The 16420-nt window shown below is 32.4% G+C and overlaps 1 protein-coding gene across 1 annotated transcript in view; it reads right to left on the reverse strand.

Annotated features, from left to right (window-relative positions):
• The window catches only part of LOC140442379 (probable chitinase 10), a 163102-nt gene that overhangs the window by 41536 nt on the left and 105146 nt on the right, over positions 1-16420 (reverse strand). The window contains exon 29 of the mRNA XM_072533453.1: positions 15404-15467. Within this exon, the coding sequence (XP_072389554.1) occupies positions 15404-15467 (64 nt within the window). The remainder of the gene's footprint in view (positions 1-15403; positions 15468-16420) is intronic.

A 16420-nucleotide genomic window follows, 5' to 3' on the forward strand; every position in this document is an offset into this window, starting at 1 on the left:
TATGATTGCGTATGATAGCCCAGGCGAAATGGATTAAAAATAACGTAAGAATTTAATTGCAAAATATAATTTAAACAATGAGAAATTTAATTAAAGCAGATTAACATTATGATCATATATCAATATAAAAGATATATTAGGTCTATCCAATATAAAACTCTATTGGACAGAGCTAGAAGTACAGATATGCGATATAAATGCAAGGTAGACAACATTAAGGACTGGCTAAGATTAAGAAGAGTAGAATGGAACGATCATAATAGCCGAATGACAACAAATAGGGTAGTAAAGACGACAAGAGATGGTTCCCCAATAGGAAGACGATCAGTAGGAAGACCACGTAAACGATGGAACCACAACTTACTGGAGGCAGATTAAAAACAGACAGAGTCATGTCTACATAAAAAGAAGAAGAAGAAAAAGAAGAAGAAGGCTTTATAATAAATAATTTCACTGCACAAAATATTTTCAAAAATTATTGTCTGTAAAAATCACTAAACTAACAATTAAAACTAAAAATTCTAATATTTAAATAAAGAAGAAACAAATTTTACTGCAATATTAAAAGATTTGGAGTAGAAACAACCTAAACGAAGAACTGCTAAATAATGAAATGTAACGGCTAAAATAAACTTTTAGGATGATTAGTACAATTTATTTCAGACATAATTTTTTGTTCTGCGTCGATATAACTCATAGCTCTTTAGAAAACCCATTACATCTACTAGGTGCAGTACTATGTGCAGAAGCTTACATTAAAAACCAGGAAAGAAAAAGCCAATAAGCAATTTTGACACAATAAGTGCTTACGCTTACACCAGATATTCATGAGGTCATAATAATTAGCAAAAAAACGATAACCGAAAGGTCAATTTTATGTTAACCAAAACCCAGTAGAAAGAGTGACGCCACTACCTACTACTACTACTTGTCGGTTTATAACGTTCTCCGCCGTTTTCCGACTTCCAATCGCCACTTAGACCGGTTGTTCCATAGATCTTCTTCTATGGCCCTCTCTCTCAATTCTTTATTTATTCCTTCGCTCCAACTTTTTCTCGGTCTACCTCGTTTTCTCTTTCCTTCTGATTGCCACTTTAGTATTTCTTTTGGCATTCGTTGTTCGTCCATTCTTTGTAAGTGTCCGAACCAGATAAGTTGTTTTGTTGTTAGGTCATCTGTGATTGTTCGTTTGATTCCCATTATTTCTCTAATGCGTTCGTTGGTAATCCTTTCTCTTCTAGATCTTCCTGCGGCTCTTCTCCAAAAATCCATTTCCGTCGCTTTCAGCGTTGACAGTGTTCTTTCTTTCAGTGGCCATACCTCACAGCTGTATAAAGTGATACTTTTTACTATAGTCTCATATATCCTCTTTTTATTTTCTTTGCTGATGGATTGGTCCCATAAAATGGTGTTTAACATTGTGATGGCTTTTCTCCCTGACGTATTTCTCTCTCTTATGGCTTTGTCTAATGTTCCATCTTGTGAAATAGTGATACCTAGGTATTTGTAGTCACAGCAGTGCTTTATCGTAGTGTTATCGTCTAATATGAGATCTTTTTGTTCTGCTCCAATGCACAGGTATTCGGTTTTCTTTTTATTTACTTCTAGACCCCATATATCATACTCTTCAATTAATTTTCGTGCCATATAGTTTAAATCGTCATAATCTTGAGCCATTATTACTTGATCGTCTGCAAAGTTAAGCGTATATACCATAGTATTGGTGAGCGGTATCCCCATTGTCCTGCATTTTTGTTTCCATCTTTTTAAAGCACTTTCGAGGTATATTTTAAATAAAGTGGGAGACAAGCAACATCCTTGCTTTAATCCTTTTGATGTTATAAATCCTGTTGTTGTGTCCCCGCTTTTATCTTTATTATTGGTTGGTTGTATAGCACTTTGACGGCTTTTATTAATTCTATATTAATATTCGTGCTTTCCATTGATTGCCACAGCTTCTTCAGTGGAACGCTGTCGTAGGCTTTCCGTAGGTCGACGAACAACATATGAATCTCTTGATTCCTTGCCATCTTTTTTTCTATTATCTGGGTTAAGGAGAAAATGTGGTCAATAGTGGATCGACCCGTACGAAATCCTGCTTGTTCTTCTGCTTCATAATACAAGTATTCTCTCTCGATTCGGTTCTTTAACACCTTTCCATATATTCGACTCATAGATCCGGTTACAGCTATTCCTCGGTAATTTTCACAATTATTTTTATCAACCTTTTTATGTATAGTGCTAAGGTGTGATATCTTCCATTCCGTAGGGATTTCGCTTGTGTTTATGCATTCTTGAAAAAGTTGTCGAAGACATTCGTACAATTTGTTCGTTCCGTACTTAAACAATTCTCCGGGTATATCTCCTGGTCCGGGTGCTTTGTTCCTCTTCAGCTGTTTACATACATTTTTAATTTCCTCTGTTGTTAATCTTATTGGCGAGCCAACTATTGAAATTCTATCTTGGTTTTGATTTCTACGTTCCTGAAATTCGACTCTATTCTCTACCAAAAGTCCTTTGAAATACTCTTCCCAGTCTTCAGGTTTTATTAGGTATTACTTCTTTATTCTTTTCTTTTCTCAATTTTTTTATCAGTTTCCAGCTTTCTGTGCTTCTGGTTCCTCCTAGATAAGTATTTATTCGTTGGCATTTTCTTTCCCAAGACTCGTTCTTCTTCTTAGAGATTTTCCTTCGTACTTCTGCTTGTTTTTCCTTATATTTTATTTTGTCTTGTAATGATTTAGAACTTAAATATTGTTGGTATAGTATGTTGATATGACGCCACTACCTTGGCATCATAATAAATTAAGAATGAATGAATAACCAGGAAGAGAAGAGGGCGCAAAGAGGGAAAAGCTAGATCCACCTTCAAACTAGATGAGGGTCTTCCTTAAAAGCCACAATCTCTCTTTGTACAAAAGTAAGGATACTGCGATGTTACATCTTCTGTGTTCCATTTTATGGTGTTAAATCGTGGAGCTTGAACGAAGATATATGCAAGAGACTGAAAGTGTCTGAGATGGGACTGCACACAAGATAAAGATCGCCAAGATTGCCAAGATTGCCACCATATAGAGATGACGAAGTCGTCTAAGGGGAATGTAATTTAAAAAATTATTGTACAGTACCTTCAGAGCTTTAAGTTCAATATTTATATAGTTTTTAAAGAAATCTTCAGAAGAAATTTCTTTATCATTTATTTGCTACCACGTATCATAAAACAGATAAAAACATTTAAAATAAATGCAAAATTTGCTAACAAATTAGTATTCTGTTTCCAGGTACTTTTTTTACAAATTTCTCATTGGAGAAAAAAAAATTTGCATTTTATGCAGGTATAAATTTTACTGCTATATCCTTTATAAATTTATAAGATGGGCTTTCCAGAAATAATCAATTTGAATAATCAGTAGCTGGTATTTAAAAAGTTTGTAAATTTATATAAAAAATGATAATGAAATAATATAAAGTCGCAGAATTATATGTAAGGTATCAGCACGATTGGAAATATTTTATCGAAGTCTCGGCCTTCAGGTTGGAAATCTTGTATGTCAGGTTTTCTATTTGAAAGCCATAAAGTTACTAAAATATTTCCAATCTTATATATTATAGTTAATTCTGAACACATTTTTTAATAACTCGCTCTTTGGTTGAATTTGTTTAATAAAACCTTGCTTTTCTAAACTTGATCTTTACTACCATTGTAACAACCAAGTAAATTTCAAGAAAGTTAAATTGCATTAAACATATTTTTATTGATTAATATTCACCATGGATCATGTTTAAATGGCAACATCTTTATCAGAAGTTTGCGGCATAATGTCAACAATTGAATATTAATTAATTACGTTAAAATATTTAAAATAATCGCTTAAAGGTCATAATGCGAAGAAATCGATACGCTTCCGATTTTTATGAAGGTCGCAGAGTCATTCACAGATAGTTTAAGAAGAAAAACATTTTAAATGTGATTTAAAAACAAGACGAACTTAAGATATTAAATCTCGAAGACAGGTTTAAAAATAAGATATTTATTTCAGTTAGATATTACAATATGACAAGAGATGGTTATTGACCCTTTACCGTTAATTTATTTTATTTTATAAAAGAATATCTCAGAAACTAAGAAAACTAAGACCGAAACTGAGATACTTAGAACAAATAGAAAATGATATAACAACCTTAAAAATAAAAAACTGGAGAAAAAAAGCACGAAACAGATCGGAATGGAGAAGAATCCTAGAACAGGCCAAGACCCAAAAAGGGTTGTCGAGCCAGTGATAATGATGATGATGATAAAAGAATATTTCACATGTATGAAATTTCTTCACACACGCATACACACACACACACACACACACACGCACACGCACACGCAAATATACACACATGTGTGTAAAATAGTGCTCCTTGCTTACATTTCCATTTGTTAGGTAGGTATACAATCAAATTCCTCAAGTTTTACAAAAATATATAATTAGTTGTATTGTTTTATTGTTTACCTTTCTTTTTATTTATGTTTTTATATATTTTTTTTTACGTTTATGTCATTTTTGGACATGTGGATCTCGAATAGAATTAAATAGGGTTTTAAATTTAGGAAAAACTTAAATCCTAAATCCTTAATCCTAAATTAATACATAAGCAAGATCAGTCATTACACAGGAATAATAAAATAACCTATTGTGGAATAATTAGATAACAAAAGAAAATAAAAGAAGAATTTAGAAAACAATAATAGAAAGTATTGTTGTACAACGTCGAACTTTGGGAAATCAATCAAAAAACAAATCGAAAATTAAGGCAATGGAAATGGACTAGTGGAGACGATGTTGCCGGCACACTAGACTTGATAGGGTAAGGAACGTAGACATTCGGAGAGAAATTGAAATTGACCTAGACATAATAGATACTATGGAAGCCAAAAAACTAAACTGGTATGGACACCTGCCGAGAATGCATGAAAATAGATGGCCAAAAAAGATAGAAAAATGGACTCCGCCCACTAGAAGAAAACGAGGTAGACCAAGACGGTCATGGAGAGAAGATGTCGAAGATGCAATGACCGCCTACAAAACTGAAGATTGCTTGGGATTGCCGATGCGAAAACTACAGAGGAATAAGCGTAATATCATCAATAGGAAGACTATATGGGAAGATACTGCGAGAAAAAAAAGGACAAGCAATAAAAGGCAAAATTGGGGAGGATCAGGCAGGCTTCACGGCAGGAAGATCATGCATAGACCATATATATACACTGGAACAACTGTTGGAAAAGAAAAAAGCAAAAAATAGAGATATACATTTGGCATTTGTGGACCTGAGAAAGGCGTATGACTCTATACCAAGGTCAGAACAATGAGAGGCAAAGTACAAATTAAAAATACAGACGGAACTCATAGAAGCTACAAAAGCTCTGTATAAAGAAAACAAAGTGTCCATTAAAATGAAAACGAGAATCATAGGAGACTTCAACACAACAAAAGGGCTCCTGCAGGGTTGTTCCACATCTCCAACCCTATTCAAAATATACTTAGAGAAATCCTTGACTACATGGAAAAGAAAATGCGAAGGCATAGGAGTACCGGTACGGAATGAATACCTATATACGTTAAGCTTTGCAGACGATCAAGTGGTGATTGCACAAGACCTAGACGACCTCAACTACATAATGAAGAAACTACAAGAAGAACATACCAAGGCTGGCCTAGATATTAACCTCGCGAAAACAGAGTACCTATCTACTAGTACCTATCTACTAACAGAGTAAGTGAAGAAGACATAGAAGATCTACAGATTGATGACAACGTAACAATAAAGGAAAGGATAAATTCAAATACTTGGGGTTTATAATCACGAAAAAGGCAACAACAGAGGAAGAAATTACACAAAGATTAGGACAAACAAGAACAGCAATCCGACAACTTAACCCAGTATGGTGGGATAGACACTTAAATATGAAGACAAAAACACAGATTTATAAAACATTAGTGCGAAGTATTATGACATATGGGACTGAAAATTGGATCATACACAAGAAAAAACAGCAGTAAGATAGTAGCAACAGAGATGGAATGCTTGCGAAGATGCTGCAGACTAAGAAGAATGGACAGGAGAAGTAATGACGAAATAAAGCAAAGAACATCAATAGAAACAGACATACTAACATATATAGAACAAAAAAGACTAAAGTGGTATGGACATGTAAGCACAAGATGGATAAAGAGAGTAACCGAATGGAGCCCCATAGAAAGAAGGAAAAGAAGACTCCCCGAAAATCCTGGAGGAACGAAGTAGACGACACCATGAGTAAGAGAGGCCTAAACGATGGAGAATGGGACAACAGAGAGAGTTGGAAACGGTTAAGCGAGGAAAGGCAGTGAATACTGTAGAATCCCTGAATATATATATATATATATATATATATATATATATATATATATATATATATATATATATATTGATTTATAGTATCAGCAATCCGTCAGGAAATAAAACTCTATTTGTTCAGTCTCAATATTTCGTCACGATTTTGTGACTTCTTCAGGAGAAAACTGTAAATTTATTAGAATCATTAATTATTATGTGTAAACAAAGTGAATATTTTAATACTTACAACTATAAAAATAAAAATAAAAATAAAATATTCACTTTGTTTACACATAATAATTAATGATTTCTAATAAATTTACAGTTTTCTCCTGAAGAAGTCACAAAATCGTGACGAAATATTGAGACTGAACAAATAGAGTTTTATTTCCTGACCGATTGCTGATACTATAAATCAATATTTAAAACAGTACGGTCGAAAAATAATTTGAAATATATATATATATATATATATATATATATATATATATATATATATATATATATATAAATAAGATTGCTTCGACAGAAAAAGCTGGAAATTAGGATGCGAAAAACGGCGCCACCTGTAGAAGACTCGCCTATTAAGACGACCCTTGATGGGTGTTGGCTTCTTCCATGATTTCCCTTCATTCGGATCTGTTCTTTACTTGTGTTTTAAAGTTACAGGATCCTGTTTTACTTGCCCCATATTCTTGGGTACCTATTTACCTATTCAAAACCAGCACCGATGCGAAATATATAAGCGCATGATCCTTAATAGTATTTTATCTAAAATAGACGAAAAACTCATAAAAGAACAAAGTGGCTTTGGATTGGTACTTATTTACAATCTGACCTTTGATCAGGTCTCGAACAAGTCTCGAACAGGTCCTGAAAATGTCTGACAGCTTTTCATCAGCTTTTTATATTGAAAAATTGCCATATATACTCTTGCAGATTCTATATTTATATAGGTTATAAATAAAAGGTCTTTAAGGTCACAGAATGAAGGAGTTATGAGGCTAAATGACCCATTTTATAAGAAACTCTTTAGAAATAAACAAACTTATCAATTAAAAAAATAAAATAAATTCTCACTGAAATGTTTTTACATGGGAGTAAATCACACTAATGTGTAATAAAACGCACCAACATTTACGAAGAAACTATTAGAAAAATATTTCAATCTTGACAATATTTGGATTAGTGTTGATATAACTAGCTTATTAGTTTTAAACAAAAGAGCTTAAAAATAATCGAAAGCAACCAAGTGAAGAGTTAGTTATACATTGTCAACCAAAACAAAACTGAATGTATAAGCTATAATGTAGATATTAGTATTATCTACTGCTACTAATATTCAGTTAAACAATAATTTCTTCAAACAAATATTTAGCCTAGATTTGATCTCTTCTTTATCTCCACTATTAGCAGATATATTCATGTAAGAATTTCAAACAAATAATGGGTATAAACAAAATTTAAACCAAGAAGATAGTGGATATATGTAAATGATGGCCTCTTCGTTTGTCCCCAACTTCGAAGGAGAATAAAATTCATTATGAAATAGGGAAAGACTAATTCCTTTTCATTGCTGGATATGTATATCTTAAAAAAGGATAGAGGATATGTAACCAAAGTACACAGAAAAGCAACACATATTTACTAAGTTTGATCTGATTTCATTTATTGCTAATGGAAAATAGCTTATAAATACCCATCAAAATACTAAACCCGATGATGAAGCAGAAGATTTTTATAATAGTCTCCATGTTGCAATGAACAGGATATAAAGAAATCGTAGATCTTGGAGATCTGGAACGGAAGAGTTAAAAAAAACAGCATAGACAATATAAAACAGCGATTTAAGGAATACACAATAAATTAAAAAACACAACACCTTATTGCAATTTGCGCCTACAATACTTTGAGAACAAACCATACGTTTTCCCCAAAAACTACAACACATGACGCAATAACAAGGTCAATAGTCTATGATATACTCAATAATAAGAAATAAGAGAAAAAATACCAAACCAAATTCTCGATGTAACAGCTTTAACATAGCCAAATATAAAGTCAGATGACAAACTATTATTGGAAAAATTTCTTTTAAAAATACCAGTAATTAAGAAAAAAAACCACCAAAATACTTATGAAATATACTGGAGAGGAAAACACACCTATATAACTAAGCAATGATACAAATAACATCTACCAACAATACAAAGATACAATAAAAAGCATCAATTGTAAAATAAACAGCATAAAAAAATTTTAAGTATTAAAAGTATTATGTAAAATTTTGAGCTATTTATTAAAATTTACACTTTAATTACTCGAAAAATATAGCTATAATTAATAACTAAATAGGTTAATAAGTTAATACATTATAAAACATCTACAATATTTTGAGAATGTTGTAGGATCATATACTGAGTGACAAGAAAAGGTAAAACCTACATTATATGTATACGATGTTATAGTCTGGCAAATAATAAGTGAAACAAGTCACGAGCGTAATCAGTAAGTTTTCCGTATCGTTTAGCTACCGCAGTGAATGCTACCAGAGTTATAAATACATTGCGTATTAGAAGTATTCTGGTTTTTGTTAAATATTGTTTAATTAAATAAAAAATGAAGAAGATAGTACCTGCAGGGAAAGTATAAATGTGAAAAGTTCTCGCTTGAAAAGTTTAGGACTTAATAAAAAATAGTGTCGATTGCGTATGAGTATTTAAGAAAAGCTTTGTCTCAGGCGGAGGCAATAAGTCGTTGAGAATGTATGACAGGAGTATCGTCATCCGCTGTTTACAGAAGTGTCCGTCAAAGTAAAGTTCAGGTCCCATAGACACGTCTACTGTGGGTCTACTAATTGAATTGATTGAACATAATAATTCAGTAATAAGACGTACAGGTTATTCTTTTTATTATATATATATATATATATATATATATATATATATATATATATATATATATATATATATAAATAATATATATATATATATATATATTATATATTCAGGAATTCTACAGTATTCACTGCCTTCCTCGCTCAACCGTTTCCATCTCTTTCTGTTGTCCCTCCATCGTTTAGGCCTCTCTTACTTATGGCGTCATCTACTTCGTTTCTCCAGGATTTTCGGGGTCGGCCTCTTTTCCTCTTTCTTATGGCGCTACATTCGGTTATTCTCTTTATCCATCTGCTGTCGCTAGTTCTTCTTACATGTACATACCACTTTAGTCTTTTTTGTTCATTATATGTTAGTATGTCTGTTTCTATTGATGTTCTTTGCTTTATTTCGTCATTACTTCTCCTACCCATTTTTGTTACTCTGCAGCATCTTCGCAGGCATGCCATCTCTGTTGCTACTATCTTACTTTTTCTTTTTCATCTTCCTCATCTTCTTGTTAAGAACAGATTCTTTTTTTTTTCATAAGGAAATTCTTACTCTATACAACATCTTTTTTGCAATAAAAACTAATAATTTCCCAAATGAGTCATGAAACTTTGCGTAAGTAGTTACATAAATTTACTTATACTAAGTACAACAGGAATTCAACGTTGATAGAGAAACCTGAAATCATTACATGGCGTCGCAAATCTCAGAGTTCCGTGACCAAAATAGAAAAATCTATTATTTAGACGAAACTTAGCTTAATGCTAGACATACTGTCAAAATTTTCTGGTTTGACACTACGGGAACAAGTAGTCGACAAGCTTTTTTTGAAGGTCTTTTTCAAGAATACCGAGGTGCGACAGGTAATGGACAGCGACTCATAGTGACAGCGGCTTGGAAGTGACAGCGGCTTTCTAAAAGACAGCCGTTTAGTTTGTTTTATCAAAAAACTGTTTAATATGAAGACATGAATGCAGATCTTATCGAACAGTAGATTTAATCAACGTTTTAAAGATAACTGCGTGATCTTTATGGATAATGCATTATACCATAGTCGCCGAAGTATAAAAAATCCCACTTCAAACAGCCGAAAGGCTGAAATGCAAAAATAGCTCCGGGAAAAAATATTTCGTACAATGAGAAAGCAGTTAGTGTAGAGTTGATGTGTTAAATCAAACAGCATAGCCCTAATCATATCGATTACGTAGTGGATGGAACGGCCCGTGGCTCGTGGTTTTACTGTTTTAAGACTTATACCATATCACTGCATATTGAACCCGATTGAGCTAATTTGGGCACAAAAAACGGTTAAAGGGTTATGTGGCACGTCATAATGTAACTTTTAAAATTGAACATGTGAAGCTTCTGCTAAATACTGCTATTAATGAGGTTACACAATTAGCATGGCAGAATTCTATTTCCTATGTACGGAAGGTGGAAACGCGAATGTGAGAATTAGAAGTTCTAAATTTCTTCAAAAAATATAATATATTATTACAGTTCTGATGAATCTAATTGCAAGCAAATATTCAACAATTAGAGAATAGAGTCTAGAATAACATGATTTGTCATATTTACTGTAAGTCCGTCCAGGTTCCGACCATACAATCGATTAAACAAACTACTATTAAAAAGAAGACATTTTTAAAATCACAGCATGAAAACTATTTAAAATTCGTTATTTCTCAAAAACCAATTTTCTTCATTTTATTGGGCTGTATTATTATTCTTGTTTCATACCGTGCAAGTTAAGCGTTTACTTTGTATACATCTTCAATTGGCGGAATTTTTAGTTTTTTATTGACACTTGTAAAATGAAAGTATTTGCTTGCAATATGCTGATCCAGCTGTTGATTTATCTGTTGTGTCTTTATTTAGCTGGCCAACACATTTAAGCATAATGTCAGGACATTAATTAATTTCGTTATTAAATCGACTAACTTAGTTATTTGACACTCAAGAGAATTAAATTTTTCTCAAAAATAAACTTCATAATTGCGTTTCGCTTTATTTACTGCTGTATAAACGTATTATTTAGAATCACTTGCTGAAGAGATTGTATCTGTTACAATATAATTCATGTAATGCACGGCTTGATGTATAATTAATTACCAATAAACATGTTTTGGCATGTTTTTAGAAGACAATATGTGCTAACAGACCAAACAAGCATCTGCAATTGCTAGTACGCTTTCTATTGATATAGTAAATAAAAATCCTTGTGAAATAAAAAAAAATATACTAATTTGAGTATTTTACATATTAAGGTATATAGTCAACTTTCCCTTATCCGCTCAGTCGACACATTATTAATGTGAATAAAAACTTATTTTGTAAACTAGGTCTAATGTATTATTAAAAGTAGAAATATATATATATATATATATATATATATATATATATATATATATATATATATATATATATATATATATATATATATATATATATATATATATATATATATATATATATATATATATATATATATAACGAGTTTATTACAGCTGCCGCCGTTTCTCGCAACCTAGCTTCCAATGCTTGCAATCGTTCCAGTCATCTACTTGTAGACCCCTATCTTCCATTGCATCTTTTACTTCTTGTCTCCACGATCTTCTTGGTCTTCCCTTTTTCCTGCGGTTGGTGGGGATCCACTGTAACATTCTCTTTGGCCATCGTTGATCATTCATCCTTTCTACATGGCCATACCATTTCAGCCTTTTGCATTCTATAGTTTCCAGGACGTCAATGTCTATGCCCATACGCTCTCTGATTTCAGTATTCCTTACTCTATCTCTTCTAGTGAGTTGGCAACATCTTCTTCAATAATTCATTTCCATTGCTTTTATTTTGGATGCGTCATTTTTATTTATTACCCAAAGCTCTGAACCATATGTAGCAATGCTTTCTATGATACTTTTGTATATCCTAATTTTTGTGTTTCGGGTGATGTGGTTATTCCAAAGTATACTATTCAGTTGACGTATTGCTGAATTTCCTTGACCAATTCTAGTAGCTATTTCTTTTGTATTCCGACCATTGTTTGTAATGTTTACACCGAGATATTTATAGCTATCAGTATTTTGGATTTGTTTGCTTCCTAGTTCTAAGTGCTTTCCTTCACCTCCCACTACTACGTACTCTGTTTTTGATGGATTAATTGATAAGCCCCACTTAGTATATTCTTCATCTATTTTTCGTAACATGTAGTGGATATCATCTTGATCTTCTGCAAGTATTACTTGGTCATCAGCAAAATGCAAGCTGTACAGTGTATGGTCTCCAATTTTAACACCCATAGGTTCACATTTTCTTTTCCAAATATCCAAAACTCCCTCCAAATAAATCTTAAAGAGTGTAGGTGCAATCCAGCAGCCTTGGCGAAGTCCTTTGGTCGCTTTTATCTTTTTTGTCACTTTTTGTCCAATCTTTATTACACTCGTCATATCATCGTACAACTCCCTTACAACATTAATGTAAATCGGTGGAATATTCTTGTCTTCTAGCACCTGCCATAGCTTGGCTAATGGGACACTGTCATATGCTTTTTGAAGATCAATAAATATCATGTGTGTCTCCATATTATGTTCCAAACGCTTTTCTATTGTTTGTTTTAGGCAGAACACATTGTCTATACAAGAACGACCAGTACGAAAGCCACTCTGATCTTCAGCGTCTTCCCAGCTATCTTCAATTCGGCTTTTAATTATCTTCCCGTAGACTCTACACATTGAGTTAGTTACACTAAGCCCTCGGTAGTTCTTACAATCTTTTCTGTCGCCTTTATTTTTGTATAGATTGCTGATATATGCAATGTTCCATTCCATGGGTAGCTCTTCTCCTCTCAGGAATAAATTAAAAGTATAAGCCAATAGCTGAAACAGTTTGTCAGGGCCATATTTAATCAGTTCAATGGGTACTCCCCCGGTCCTGGAGCCTTTCCATTTTTCATAGCGTTGGCGTGTTTTTTAATTTCTTCTGGTGTTATTTCAGTTTCTTCGCGGTAGGAAATATCATATTTTTGGTAGCCAATATCTTGGAATTATGTTCGATCTTCTGTCAGCATTTGTTCATAATATTCGACCCATAATTCTGGAGCTATTAGAGTTAACCTACTGCATTCTTTTCTATCTGTTCTACTACCTCTAATTGTTTTCCAGGCTTCTTAACTTCTTGCTGTACCCATAAAATTTTCTACGTTATCGCAGGCTTTATTCCACATCTCATTTTTAGCTTTATCTACCTCTTTTTTTACTTCTTTGTTTAAGCTGTTGTACTGTTGTCGATAGTAAGGGTCCTTTGTTGCTAACCATTTGTTATACATATTCTTCTTCTTACCCACAAGATCTTCTATTTCTTTATTCCACTATTCATTTCTATTTTTTTTGCTATCCACTTCTCCAATAGCTTCCATTGCAGCTTCGTCAAGAGCTTTCATAATTTCGTTGTACGTATTAATTGGTGAGGAGTAACAAACATCGTGAAATTTCAGATTCAACCTCATTCGATACAGAAACTGGGTGGACTCATAGACTCAGTAGAAATACAATATTATATTGTGACAATGTGAATTGACCAGCAAGTAAACATATTTTCTCACGCGCCGCCAATGATCGAATTTAAAATTTCCGAGAACTTATGATGGGCACGTGATTTTGGCTAAATTTCACCACTTACGGCGCGTGCTTTTGGATGACTAATTTTACTTATTATTTGCCAGACTATAGTAAAATGAATAAATTTTCAGCTTGATATGTCAACATGCTGCAGAAGCTGGTTCAATAATGTGTTGAGAATCCACCATTTCCTAGACATTCATTAACACACCTAGTTATGATTCTTATGAGGTGGTCGATATTGAAGATTGAGGACAGATGAGAGGTTCATGGTCAGCTGGGCCAGCTTTTTGGGCAGCTGAAAAATCAGGTTTTAAATGATGTTTAGGTATGGAATAAGATAAGGCTCCACTACTTCCTAAATATAGTTCCGGGCATAAACCGTGCAACCTTTTTTATAAGAAAAGAACTGAAAGTATTATAAAAAAAGAACAGAAAGAAAATGAGGTCGCTTAGCATGCGAAAAGACTAAGAATTGTGTTAATCATTTAATTACTTTATATATTGTAAGAGTTTAGATGACAAACCATTTTTTAATAAAAAAGAGACAAAGAAATTTTTTACTAAACAAATTGCAGCAGTCCCATTTTTTAGATAAAATCTTCTGTAAATCCAATCCTTACTATTTAGAAAATAATCTATTTTTGCATGTTTTTGTAATATCTATTTTTTATGAATTTAGTTTATCAATATAACTTGAAATCTTACCTTTTTCTAACTTTTATAGTGTAAATTTTATTACATAGCTAAAATTTTTACAAAATCATTAAAAAAACATTCATATTCGAGTTTTCTAATTATTTTTACATTTTCTGAGAATATTAGCTATAGTAATCATTTCAGCGAACAAAAAAAGCACCGGCTATTTAAAAAAATATATTATATTTTAATAAGATAATAATTTTCGCTTGAAAATTAGTGTGCTTTTTTGATATTAATTAAAATAAAAAAAAATATTTTAAATAAAAAAATTACACTCTGTTTAGGACATAAAAAAGTAAGTTTTCACCAAATTTTGTAGTAAAAAACTTTTTGTGGAAGATAAAAATAAAAAACCAAAAACTAGATTATTTGAATTTTTGCCTAAATTTTAAGATTATATAAAAAAAGAATTCTACAGTTGTAGGTCTTTGTATTACCTACAATTTGGATACTTAACTATTTCGATTGGACTTAGTTTTGCCGGCAATCGTGATAAACCGTTTTTTACCCTTAAAAACTCCCCTCTTCCACTCATTTGTTTGGTCTTAAAAATTATCATCCCTGGCCGATAATTTTTTTTTAACGGGCGAAAGAACCGCATTTTTGTGTAAATGAATGTTTACCTAATAAACTATTATGTTAAAAAATTGCTATAATTTGTGTATGCAGCTAAACCACCACCAGACTTACATGTGCTGTAACTAGTATATTGGAGACATTATCGCTATTTCTATTTCTAAATGCGCAGCCACATGTTTGGAAATAATAAATGTGTTGCATATCAATTAGAAAATTGTTTATTTACTACCGATCATGCTCAGGGTTACTTACCTATAAAGAGACAAAGCCACAACAATACATCACAAGCTTTCATAGTTATACCGAATCTTTGAATTCATACACTTCACAATATTTCCTAAGTAAATCAACTAATAGCACCAACTGGTACTGCAAGGAAGAAACCGTGCGGTTAGTTTACGTTAATTCATATCGCTTTACTAATTGTTTATAGCAGATTATAGTTTCTTATTTTTAATGACCACTTCCAGTTCAGAACCAGTCGCGAATGAACGATCAACAACTAACCAACAAACAGGACAGAGACGGACCGATGTTAGCAATTTGGAAAAACCATTTTGGAATCTACAAGTTTATTTACCACAGTGATACGGACATTAAGATGCGGTTCATTTCATAATAAAACTTGATAAGAACAATAATTATTGCTAATATACAGTGAAATCTCTTTTGAAACTACTATCAAAGACATCACCGTACTATATTCAAATTCTGTGAGTAGTAACCACACTAGTCCAAGAGACAAAAATTAATGATTTTGGGCAATAATTGGTGAATTTTTGAAACCAGCACGTTATGAAGGGTAATGCATGGAGTAACCTCCAAGTGTGTGTATCCTCTTCACATTGTTGGTTATAATTTTTTTAACGGTTTTTCTGGATTATTTTTATTTTTATTGTATTAAATCAATATCAATGTTTTAGGGTAAAATGTACGTGGGATCACGATTGTAAAATTTTTCAGGGTATATACGTTGTGAACACGACTTCAAGTCCAAGTGTGAAGACGTGTTTAAAGACATTAACTGGGAGACAAGGGAGTAAATGTTGATGGAAGAAAACTGAGTTATTTAAGATACACTGATGATATTGTAATATTCGCTATAAGTTTCGAAGAACTACAGACCATGATGACGCAACTATTTCAAGCTTCGGAAAAAGTAGATCTTAAGATGAACTTGAAAAAAACAAAAATAATGACAAATACACCGAACATTCCAGAAATAACATTGAACGACATAAATTTAGAAACAGTAAGCGAATACATCTA

Source organism: Diabrotica undecimpunctata, chromosome 5 (assembly GCF_040954645.1).
Source record: "Diabrotica undecimpunctata isolate CICGRU chromosome 5, icDiaUnde3, whole genome shotgun sequence".
In the NCBI taxonomy this organism is placed as follows: domain Eukaryota; kingdom Metazoa; phylum Arthropoda; class Insecta; order Coleoptera; family Chrysomelidae; genus Diabrotica; species Diabrotica undecimpunctata.